This window comes from Leopardus geoffroyi, chromosome C1 (genome assembly GCF_018350155.1).
Source record: "Leopardus geoffroyi isolate Oge1 chromosome C1, O.geoffroyi_Oge1_pat1.0, whole genome shotgun sequence".
In the NCBI taxonomy this organism is placed as follows: domain Eukaryota; kingdom Metazoa; phylum Chordata; class Mammalia; order Carnivora; family Felidae; genus Leopardus; species Leopardus geoffroyi.
In genome coordinates, this window is record NC_059328.1 from 92,658,922 (window position 1) to 92,670,747 (window position 11,826).

Below are 11,826 nucleotides of genomic sequence, written 5' to 3' on the forward strand. Positions count from 1 at the left end.
CATGTAGTGGAGCACCTAGGTCAGGGTCAGGCAGCAGGGTTGCAGGATTGAGGGCTGCACTGGGGTGGAACCACACTTGTGGAGGGTTGAGTAGGAGGCTCTGATAATGAGTCATACGTGTATTGCTCATCCATCTATCCGGAGGCTGTTTCAGGACCCCTTCAATGGCATGTGGGGTCGTGATCCAGATCTCCTGTCCTAGGGTCAGTTTGTCTGCATCCTTGACTAGGAGTGCTGTCGCCGCAATAATTCTTAGGCATGGCGGCCAGCCAGCAGCCACTGGGTCTAGTTTCTTAGACAGGTAAGCCACTGGGCGGTTCCAGGGGCCTAAGGCTTGAGTTAGAACCCCTTTTGCTATTCCCTTATGTTCGCCTACAAAGAGGTGGAAGGGCTTCGTAATGTCTGGTAGGCCCAGGGCTGGGGCACTTAGGAGGGCCTTTTTTAACTGATTAAAGGCAGTTTCTTCGTTTTCAGCCCATTTAAATATTTTCCCCTCTTTGGTAGCTTCATATAGGGGCCTGGCGATCTCAGCAAAACCTGGAACCCAGAGGCGGCAGTAGCCGGCTGATCCTAGGAATTCCCTCACTTCTCTTTGGGAGGTGGGAGTAGGGATCTTTAGGACAGTTTCTTTTCTGGCATCTGATAACCGCCGTTGTCCGCCCTCCAGGATATATCCCAGGTAACTTACCCTCTCTCTGCATATCTGAGCCTTCTTTGGGGATGCCCGGTACCCTAAGGCCCCCAGGGTAGCCAGCAGGTCCTGGGTCCCTCGCTCACAGTCTTTGGCCGTGTCGGCAGCAATCAGGATGTCATCTACGTACTGTAGAAGGGTGAGGCCAGGGTGCTCCCTTCTCTATTCACCCAGGTCCTCGTGTAGTGCCTCGTTGAAGATGGTGGGTGAATTTTTGAATCCCTGAGGTAGCCGTGTCCAGGTGAGTTGCCCACCGTAGCCCTCCTCCGGATCATGCCACTCGAAGGCGAACAAGGGTTGGCTCTGGGGTGCCAGCGGCAGACTGAAGAAGGCATCCTTTAAATCTAGTACAGTATACCAGACCCTGGAGGGCGCCAAGGAGCTCAAGAGAGTATATGGGTTGGGAACAGTTGGGTGTATGTCCGCGACCCTCTTATTTACTTCCCGGAGGTCTTGTACCGGTCAGTAGTCATTTGTGTGAGGCTTTTTGACCGGCAGTAGGGGGGTGTTCCAGGCAGACTGGCAAGGAACTAGTACCCCTAGGCTTCGTAGTCTCCGGATGTGTGGCTGGATCCCCTTCCGGGCCTCCTGAGACATGGGGTATTGTTTGATCCTTACCAGACTCTCTCCTGGCTTGAGCTCTACCAGGACTGGGGTCCTGTGAGCGGCTAGTGCCATCCCCCCCATCTCTGCCCAAACCGAGGGGAATTCTTGTAGCCATCTGTCTATATTATTCTCTCTAGGGAGCGCCTCCTGGTGGAGGAGGTATTCATCCTCCAGTTTCATGGTCAGGACCTGGATGGGGTGGCCCTTGCCATCGGTGACCTGAGGCCCCCCTTGTCTGAAAGTTATCTGAGCTCCAATCTTGGTCAGTAAGTCCCGTCCTAACAGCGGGTAGGGGCATTCTGCTATTACCATAAAGGAGTAGGATACCCAGCCCGTTCCCAAATCTACCGTTCTTCGGGTAGTCCATGAATACTGGCTCATACCAGTTGCCCCTTGTACCCAGGACTTCTTGCTGGCTAGTTTTCCTTGTGGGGTGCGGAGGACTGAATGTTGTGCTCCGGTGTCAACAAGGAAGTCAACAGGGGTCCCCTCCACTTTAAGAGTTACCCTGGGTTCGGGGAGAGGGTCCGAACCCCGACTCCCCTAATCACTTAGTTCATCTAGCTCTAGGACTTTTACTCGATCAGTCTTGCTTCCCTTCCCGCCGTCCCTTTTTGGACAATCTCGGGCCCAATGCCCTATCTCCTTGCAGTATGTGCACTGATCCTTCTGCAGCCTCTGCTTCCCCCCCTTGGTGGTTCTTTTACCTTTTCTTGCGTCGTCTGCCAGCTGCCGGAGACGGTGGTCTCGTTCCTCGGGGAAGTCAGCAGTGGTAGCTAGTAGTATTCTGGCCAGGTCTCGAGTCTGCTTACTGCTGGCAGCCACCATGGCATGAGCCTGCTTGTCCTCAGGAGGCTCCCGGTTATTATATACCTTTTCGGCTACCACCAGTAAGTCCTGCAGACTTTTTTCTCCTAGTCTATCTATTTTCTGTAATTTTCTCCTAATGTCTATGGCCGATTGGTTTACAAAGGCCATGATAACAGCTGCCTTGCTTTCCGGAGCCTCTGGATCCATGGGGGTATAGGTACGGAATGCCTCCATGATCCGTTCTAAAAAGGCAGCCGGAGATTCATCTTTTCCCTGTTGTACATTTCCTACCTTGGCCAAATTGGTTGGCTTTCTAGCAGCCATTCGGAGACCCCCCCCCCATTAGAGTCTGGCAGTAGACCCGGGGCCTCTCCTTACCTTCTGCCATGTTGAAATCCCACTGAGGCCGAGTTAAGGGGAAGGAGGCATCTATGTGAGCCTGGTTGGTGGTGGGATTCCCGTCTGCACCCAGAACTAGTTTTCGGGCCTCATTGAGGATTCTTTCTCTTTCTTCAGTCGTGAACAGGGCCTTCAAAAGCTGCTGGCAATCGTCCCACGTGGGCTGATGGGTAAAAAGAACAGAGTCTAATAAATCAATAAGCCCTGCCGGTTTCTCGGAAAACTTAGGATTCTGAGCTTTCCAATTGTAGAGGTCACTAGTGGCGAAAGGCCAATAGCGATGGGGCTGATTCCCCTCCGCGTCTGGGGGTCCGGTGGCTCGCAGGGGCAGAATAGTGGAGTCGGCAGCGGAGGCGGATTGCTCCCTCTGAGCCCTTTGTCTGGTAAAGGGCGGGCTTCCCACTGGAGCGTTTCCACCTCCCGCTCTCGGAACAGCGTCTGCCTCCCCCGGAGGGGGAGGATGGTGTTCTTCCGGCATCCTAGAGGGGTTATACAGGGGAGGAAAAATTAATTCTTCTTCAGTACCCCCCTGTAGGACAGGGTAGAGGGGTGCTGAAGGCTGGGTAAGACTTTTCTTCTTCTTTGTCCCCTGCAAAGCAAGAATGGGTTTTGGCTCCAGAGGGAGCGGGGCTAGGAAGGGCTTAAGCCAAGAGGGTGGGTCTTCTACAAGGTCCTGCCAAGTGATAATGTAAGGGAGCTGATCGAGATGGCCCGTCTTAGGCCGAAAGATGATACTCCTGACTCAGTGGATGGTAGGGAGGTTGAAGGTCCCCTCTGGTGGCCATCTGACATTGAAAGTTGGCCACTCACTAAAACAAAAAAACTGCCACCGACCCTTTCGGGCTTCCACACTGAGGTTGTTAGCTCTTCCCGTCACATCCTTAAAGTGATCAATCATAATACTTGGAGGAGTAGTCTGAGTCTGTCCCATAATGTCCGTCCAGTAAGTCCACAGAACAAAACAGAGAAACACAAAAACAGACAAGCAGAGGGCCCCTAGAAAGTCTTCCAACTCCATGGAAGCAAAACTGAAAGCTAGCTTAGACCTTTGAGGGGATTCCATGTCCCTCCAAAACCAATGAGGGGATTCCACGTCCCTCCAAAGATGACGGCCTCACGCCGACCAGCGGGAGCGACCCGCCTCGTCTCAGACCTTTGAGGGGATTCCACGTCCCTCCAAAACAGATGAGGGGATTCCACGTCCCTCCAGAAGGGAGGATCAGAACGTCTTCCAAAACTCCCGGCCCGTGTTCCTCCAGTGCGTCCACTTAGACCACGTCGGGCACTACCAGAATTCCAGAAATGAGCTCACACAGAAAAGACAGAACAAACAGACAGACACTAACCATGGCCAGTCAGGCTCTCCGGGTCGGGGGTCCCTCGGGGGTCTTGGGGATCCCGGACGAGCCCCCAAATGTTATGCCCAGAATTCGTGATCCCCAAAGACCACTAGGGAGCCGAGTCCGATGCAAAAGCAAAAGAGCCTTTATTCGAGCTAGCTTGAGCTCAATCCCCTACCTGCACCAACGCAGCGGTGAGATACCAGGGAGAGAGAGTGAGTTTCAAAAGGACAAAGGTTTTATTGGGGCTTAGGGGCAGTTGGTGAGGTAATGGCTATGGCCTCAGCCGATTGGCTGGGGAAGGGTCTGAGTCCTGTTAGGCAGGTGAGGGGGGGGGTTACTCAAGGGGAGGAGGTGTGGTCAAGGTGAAGGACACAGAACAAGATAGAGTCAGCCGGCGTAGGCCCGCCCTTTCACAACCTCTTGTCTCTTGGAATCCAGGTGCCATGCTATGAGGAAGAACAAGCAACCCCATGGAGAGGCCCACAGGGAGAGAAGCCAAAACTTGCTCCCTCCCTGCCCCTTTGGCTGACAGCATCAACCTGTCTTGCTGGCCATGTGGGTGAACTATCTTAGAGGAGAATCCTCCAGACCCAGATGAGCCATGTTAGCTAACTGCCTGAGGAGTGAGAGCAACTTTGCCCACACACACAGAGCTGGAAGTATCTTGAGAATTTACATTCCCCTAGGTAGCATTTGCCCACAACTAAGCAGTGTGGATATATAAAAGTTGGCTTCCTCAGGGTGCCTGGCTAGCTCAGCCAGAAGAGCATACGACTCTTAATCGTGGGGTTATAAGTTTGATGCCCGTGTTAGTATATAGAGATTAATAAAAAAAAATAAACCTAAAAAAAAGAGTCAATCTGTAATAAATAAATAAATAAATAAATAAATAAATAAATAAATAATCAGCTCCTTTCCTCAAGTTAGAACTATAGGGTATAATTTATACTGCAGAGTTCCCCTGAGGTATCAGGCTATTATCCACAGTACTTGACCCAAAATTGCATATTGCCTGTTTTCCTCCCAGTCCTGCTCCCCCATTTCCCTCACAGCTTCTCCCCGGGGAAGATTAATTGCATATAAATCTTCCGGTCTCAGGATCTGGCTCTGGGAACTGGACCAGAGGCAATCCCTCTGGCTGTTTTGTGGAGAATGAATTGGAGGCCCCTAGGAGTGGAAACATCCTGACCATTTAGAAGGCCATTTCAGTAAGTCAGAAGAGGTACAAGAAAGGCCTGGACTTTGTAACAGCAGGGAAAGTCTAATGGTGTGGACAGAGTCCGAACCTACCTTGACAGTGAAACTAACAATTTCATAATGATATGGTGGATTGTAAGGGGTGAAAAACTCAGGGATGTTTCCCAGCCTTGTGCACCTCTGCTCACTGTGGTAGCCCCAGGTGTGACCTGGATGTGCAGAAGGATGCAGGCAAGTTCCTGGGCCTGCACAAGCTGCAGAAACACTCTGCTAGCAACTACATCATTGTGTCCAACCAGATGACCATGACTGAGGCTGAAATGGTGAAAGGCAGGTCAATGGGCCCTTTAAAATCTATACTATCTGTAGGGCCATTCTCAGGAGAGGCCAGTCAGATGATTCCATTCTGGATCTGGCCAAGACAGCATTATCTCAAAGAACTTCTGACTGGGGAAGGTCATGGATGTGGAATATTTGTCATAAATAAGTTGTGGCGCACCCCTCCCCCCAAAATATTTACCAAGTTTCTGGTGTGATCAATTGAAAAACATGGAGGTAACTTTAGTAGATGTAAAAACCTATGGAGAAAAGAGGATTGAAAATCAAGCATTGGGGCATCTGAGTGGCTTAGTTGGATGAGCATCCAACTTCAACTCAGGTCATGATCTCACAGTTGGGGTGAGTTCCAGCCCCAGGTCATGCTCACTACTGTCAGAGACTGCTTGGGATTCTCCGTCCCCCTCTCTCTGCCCCTCCCCTGCTCATGTTGCAAGATTTGTTTTAAATATTTATTTATGTATTTTGAGAGAAAGAGGACATGCACACAGGAGCCGAGGAGGGGCAAACAGAAAGGGAGAGAGAGAATCCCAAGCAGGCTCCATGCTGTCTGCACATAGCCTAATGTTGGACTCAATCTCACAAACCATGAACCATGAGATCATGAGCTGATCCAAAATCAAGAGTAGGACATTTAACTAACTGAGTCACCCAGGCACCCCTTAAAGTTTTTAACTCTTTAAAGGAAGAGAGAGGGGCACCTGGGTGGCTCAATTGGTTAATCGTCCAACTTCAGCTCAGGTCATGATCTTATAGTACATGAGTTCGAACCCCATGTTGGGCTCTGCACTTACAGCACTAAGCCTGCCTGGGATTCTCTCTCTCCCTCACTTTCTTTCCCTCCCCCACTCTTTCTCTCTCTCTCTCTCTCTCAAAAAACAAAAAAACAAAAACAAAAAACTTAATTAAAAAATAGAAAAATTGTGTTCAGTAAATGTTTACTAATGACCCACTCTGATAAATGTTACCCCACTTAACAGTGTTGGCCACTTCTTTGGCCTTCAAGAAATTATTGTTGGAAAAAAAAAATGATTGTTGGTTAGGTCCTTAAGTTACCAAAAGTCTGTTTTTTTCCCCTGTTCCAATTGAGTACAAAAGCCGTTTACAAGCCACCAGAAAGGGCTCAGTTGGTTGAGTGTCTGACTTCGGCTGAGGTCATGATCTCACAGTTCTTGGTTTCAAGTCCTACATCAGGCTCACAGCTGTCAGCACAGAGCATGCTTCAGATCTTCTGTCCCCCATCTCTCTGCCCTTGCCCGCTCGCATGCATGCGCTCTCTTTCTCAAAAATAAATAAACCTTTAAAAAATATAAAAATAAAAGCCACCAAAAAGGAAAAGTTGTGGAAAAATAGCAGAGGAGTTAAATGTGTCTTCATTAGATCTTTGTTTATTTGTCAGCCCCTCTTCATATCAGACATTAGATGGCTCCTGATTAAATCACACCACTTGTCACACATTTTACCATGATATTAAAAAAAAAAAAAAGTTAATGGATTTAAAAGAAGTGTAAAGTGCTGCAAAAGCAGTACTGTCAGAAACCATTAATCTTTAGCTATCTACATTGTCCAAGGTAAGGAAAACATTGCATGAGAAAGAATTGTGCCAGGACAGTCATCTAATCTACCTAGCCAATACAAGCTGTGTTGCAGGGGCAAGCTAGAGCACCTCTCTGGCTCACTCCATAGAGCACATGACTCTTGAATCAGGGTCATTGGGTGTAGAATTACTTTTAAAAATGGGGGGGGGGGACAAGCTAAAATTATTCAGCAGTCTACTCACCACTTAAGAAAATAAGGTACGCATTGCCATTCATCTTTTTTCATGTTTTGAATACGGCTTTTCAACAAATGTGTGTTGATTAGCGATGTTACCTAAAGCACTACCTAGTGCTTTAAGGGTGGGAATAATATGTTACTTCAACCACATATTCCTGGAGTACATGATAAATACTTTAAAAATATTTATAGAATGAAAGTATTCAGGAGCTATGCATTTGCAGAGGATACTTTCTCTATGAAGCATTCCCTGATATCTCTTGGTATTATTGAACAAGTTCTCCCTAGTGTTTCCATTGACCCTGGCTGGAGACAAAAATATGAATTATAGTGGGTGAAATAAGTACTATGAGAGAGATAGGTAAAAACTAGTGGGATCATAAATGAGTGGACAATTCATTCTGCCTTTGATAGGAGTGGGTCAGAGAAATCTACAGAGAAGTGGCTTCTCAGCTGGGCTGTATACGGTGAAATGGCGAAAAGGGAGTTCTAAGGAAAGGAAATAAATCAAGTCACAAAGAAATGAGTAAGAATGCCTTTTTTTAAATTTAAATTTTAGTTAACATACAGTGCAATATTGGTTTTGGGAGAATTCAGCGATTCATCAATTATATACAACAATCAGTGCTCATCACAACAAGTGCCCTCCTTTTTTTTTTTTGATTTTTTTAAATTTACATCCAAATTAGTTAGCATATAGTGCAACAATGATTTCAGGAGTAGATTCCTTACTGCCCCTTATCCATTTAGCCCATCCCCCCTCCCAAAACCCCTCCAACAACCCTCGGTTTGTTCTCCATGTTTATGAATCTCTTCTGTTTTGTCCCCCTCCCTGTTTTTATATTATTTTTGTTTCCCTTCCCTATGTTCATCCGTTTTGTCTCTTAAAGTCCTCATATGAGTGAAGTCATATGATTTTTGTCTTTCTCTAATTTCACTTAGCATAATACCCTCCAGTTCCATCCACGTAGTTGCAAATGGCAAGATTTCATTCTTTTTGATTGGTGAGTAATACTCCAGTGTGTGTGTGTGTGTGTATACACACACATCTTCTTTATCCATTCATCCTTCTATGGACATTTGGGCTTTTTCCATACTTTGGCTATTGTTGATAGTGCTGCTATAAACATGGGGGTGTATGTGTCCCTTCGAAATAGCACACCTGTATCCCTTGGATAAATGCCTAGTAGTGCAATTGCTGAGTCGTAGGGTAGTTCTATTTTTTAGTTTTTTGGGGAACCCCCATACTGTTTTCCAGAGTGGTTGCACCAGCTAGCATTCCTACCAATGCCCTTCTTAATACCCATCACCCATCTAGCCCATCTCCCATCCACCTCCTTCTACCAATCCTCAGTTTGTTCTTTATCATTAAGTCTCTTGGGGTACCTGGGTGGCTCAGTCTGTTAAGCTTCCGAATTCCACTCAGGTCATGATCTTATGGTTTGTGACTTCAAGCCTCTCATAGGGCTCTGGGCTGACAGCTCGTAGCCTGGAGCCTGCTTCAGCTTCTGTGTCTCCCTCTCTCTCTCTGTCCCTCCCCCACTCCCACTCTGTCTCGCTCTCTCTCAAAACTAAACATTAAATATTTATTTTAATTTAAAAAAAGAGTCTCTTGGGGCACCTGGGTGGCCCAGTCGGTTAAGCATCTGACTTCAGCTCAGGTCATGACCTCGCGGTTCATGAGTTTGAGCCCCACATGAGGCCCTGTGCTGATAGCTTGGAGCCTGGAGCCAAGAGCCTGGAGCCAGGAGCCTGGAGCCTGTTTCGGATTCTGTCTCCCTCTTTCTCTGACCCTCCCCTGCTCATACTCTGTCTCTGTCTCTGTCTCTCTCTCTCTCAAAAATAAATAAAAACATTTAATTAATTAAAAAAAAAAGAGTCTCTTGTGGTTTGTTTCCCTCTCTTCTCTTCCCCCTACCTTTCCATATGTTCATCTGTATTGTTTCTTAAATTCCACATATGAATGAAATCATATGGTATTTGTCTTTCTCTGATTGACATGTTTCGCTTAGCATATTACATTCTAGCTCCATCCACATTGTTGCAAATGACAAGATTTCATTCTTTTTAATGGCTGGGTAATATTCTATTGTATATATATATACAACCATATCTTTATCCATTCATCAGTCGATGGTCAGTTGGGCTCTCTGCATAGTTTGGCAATTGTTGATAACACTGCTATAAACATTGGGGTGCATGTATCCCTTCAAATCTGTATTTTTATATCCTTTGGGTAAATACCTAATAGTGGAATTGCTGGATCATAGGGTAGTTCTATTTTTCGTTTCTTGAGGAATCTCCATGCTATTCTCCAGAGTGGCTGCACCAGTTTGCATTTCCACCAACAGTGGAAGAAGGTTCTCCTTTTTCTGCATCCTCACCAACACCTAATTTTTTTTTAAGAAAAAAATTTTTTTAAGTTTATTTATTTATTTTGAAAGAGAGTGTGCACAGGACATGGGGAGGAGCAGAGAGAGAGAAAGAATCCAAAGCAGGCTCCACACCAGTAGTGTGGAGACCAATTCAGGGCTCAAACCCGCAAAATGTGAGATCATGACCTGAGCCAAAACCAAGAGTTGAACGCTTAACTGACTGAGCCACTCAGGGGCCCCAACACCTACTGTTTCTTGTATTGTTAATTTTAACCATTCTGACAGGTGTGAGGTGGTATCTCATCATGGTTTTGATTTGTATTTCCCTGATGATGAGTGATATTGAGCATCTTTTCAGGTGTCTGTAGGCCATCTGTATATCTTCTTTGGAAAAGTGTCTATTCATGTCTCTGTCCATTTCTTAACTGGGTTATTTGTTTTTTGGGTGTTCAGTTTGATAAATTCTTTCTAGATTTTGGATACTAACCCTTTATCAGATATGTCTTTCACAAATATCTTCTCCCATTCCATTGGTTGCCTTTTAGCTTTGTTGATTGTTTCCTTCCCTGTGCAGAAGTTTTAATCTTGATGAGGTCCTACTAGTTAGTGTTTGCTTTTTTTTTCTTAATGTTTTTGTTTGTTTGTTTGTTTGTTTTGAGACAGAGAGAGACAGAGCATGAGCAGGGAAGGGGCAGAGAGAGAGGGAGACACAGAATCGGAAGCAGGCTCCAGGCTCTGAGCCATCAGCCCAGAGCCCGATGCGGGGCTCGAACTCACAGACTGTGAGATCATGACCTGAGCCGAAGTCGGATGCTCAACCGACTGAGCCACCCAGGTGCCCCAGTTAGTGTTTGCTTTTGTTTCCCTTGCCTTTGACAACATGTCTAGTAAGAAGTTGCTCTGGCTGAGGTAAAAGAGGTTTCTGCCTGGGTTGTCCTCTAGGATTTTGATGGTTTCTTGTCTCACATTTAGACATTAAATCCATTTTGCATTTATTTTTGTTGGTGTAAGCAAGTGGTCCAGTTTCAAGAGAATGCCTTTTAATAAAAGGATTCTCCCAAAGTGCATTGCACCGAATGTTTGAAGATTGTTATAGTAGGAAGATAATTTTTCTAATGTTTATTTATTTTTGAAAGAAAGAGAGCATGAGCTGAGGAAGGGCAGAGAGAAGGAGAGAGGGTCCGAAGCAGGCTCTGCGCTGACAACAGTGAGCCAATGTGGGACTCGAACCCAGGAACCATGACATCACAACCTCAGCTGCAGTCAGACGCTCAACCAACTGAGCCACCCAGGCCACCCCAGGAATACAGTTTTTTAAACCACATAATTAATATGGAGCCATTATGAAGAAAAAGTAATTTAATATGTAATTGCTGAAGTTAAGTAAGTTAGAGGAGAAACAATCTCATTCAATTGATCCCTCACTTAATCAGACCCTCTAAAGTCCTGAGAGGGCCTACCACTTGTTACATGGTCATTTTTTAAAATAAATTTTGCATTTAATTGTATTTGATAAAGACTGCTCTCTTTTTCCTCTAACACCCATTTGTCATAATTCCACTTGGGTCGTGTGGCATTGGGGGGATCGGTCACTAAGAAGTTGATTTGGGAATACATGTAATGTGTTGTTCCTCAGTCACTTCCATGCATAGTGTAAAATATAATTCTCATGTTATTAAGAGCATAATTCTCATACAAATAAATAGTGGCCATGGGACAAAGTTTTATTTAACTCATCAGTGAGGGAACCAATGGAATGACAGAGCTGCTTAAAAAGGATTTGACTAACTAGAGGTGTATAGTGTTCATAGGGAAAGAAAAAATAAAATAAGATTTTTAAGCTATATGTAAAAGTGAGTAATACCCTACCAAACCATAAAAATGTAACATTTGTTTGGGTTTTTTTTCTTTTCACATTTTTATTTAAATTCTAGTTTATTAACATACAATGCAATATTGGTTTCAAGAGTAGAATTCAGTGATTCATCACTTACATACAACACTCAGTGCTCATCCCAAGTGCCTTCCTTAATGCCCGTGACCCATTTATCCCATCCCCCACCCACTTCCCTTCATCAACCCTCAGTTTGTTGTCTATCATTAAGAGTCTCTTGTAGTTTGTTTCCCTCTTTTTCCCCCTTCCCATATATTCATCTGTTTTGTTTCTTAAATTCCACATATGAGAGAAATCATATGGTATTTAACTTTCTCTGACTGGTTTATTTCGCTTAGCATAATACACTCTGGCACTATCCACGTCGTTGCAAATGGCAAGATTTCATTCTTTTTGATT

The 11,826-nt window shown here is 45.5% G+C and overlaps 1 protein-coding gene and 1 pseudogene across 1 annotated transcript; one reads left to right on the top strand and one right to left on the bottom strand.

Annotated features, from left to right (window-relative positions):
- Positions 1-458: 458 nt before the first annotated feature.
- On the bottom strand, positions 459-3,208 carry LOC123598361. The gene is given in 2 exon segments (XM_045478487.1): positions 459-2,443; positions 2,445-3,208. Coding segments are annotated over 2 exon segments (1,830 nt in total). The 5' UTR covers positions 2,985-3,208; the 3' UTR covers positions 459-1,153.
- A 4-nt stretch (positions 3,209-3,212) lies between these two features.
- On the top strand, positions 3,213-5,653 carry LOC123596834 (annotated as a pseudogene).
- Positions 5,654-11,826: the final 6,173 nt, after the last annotated feature.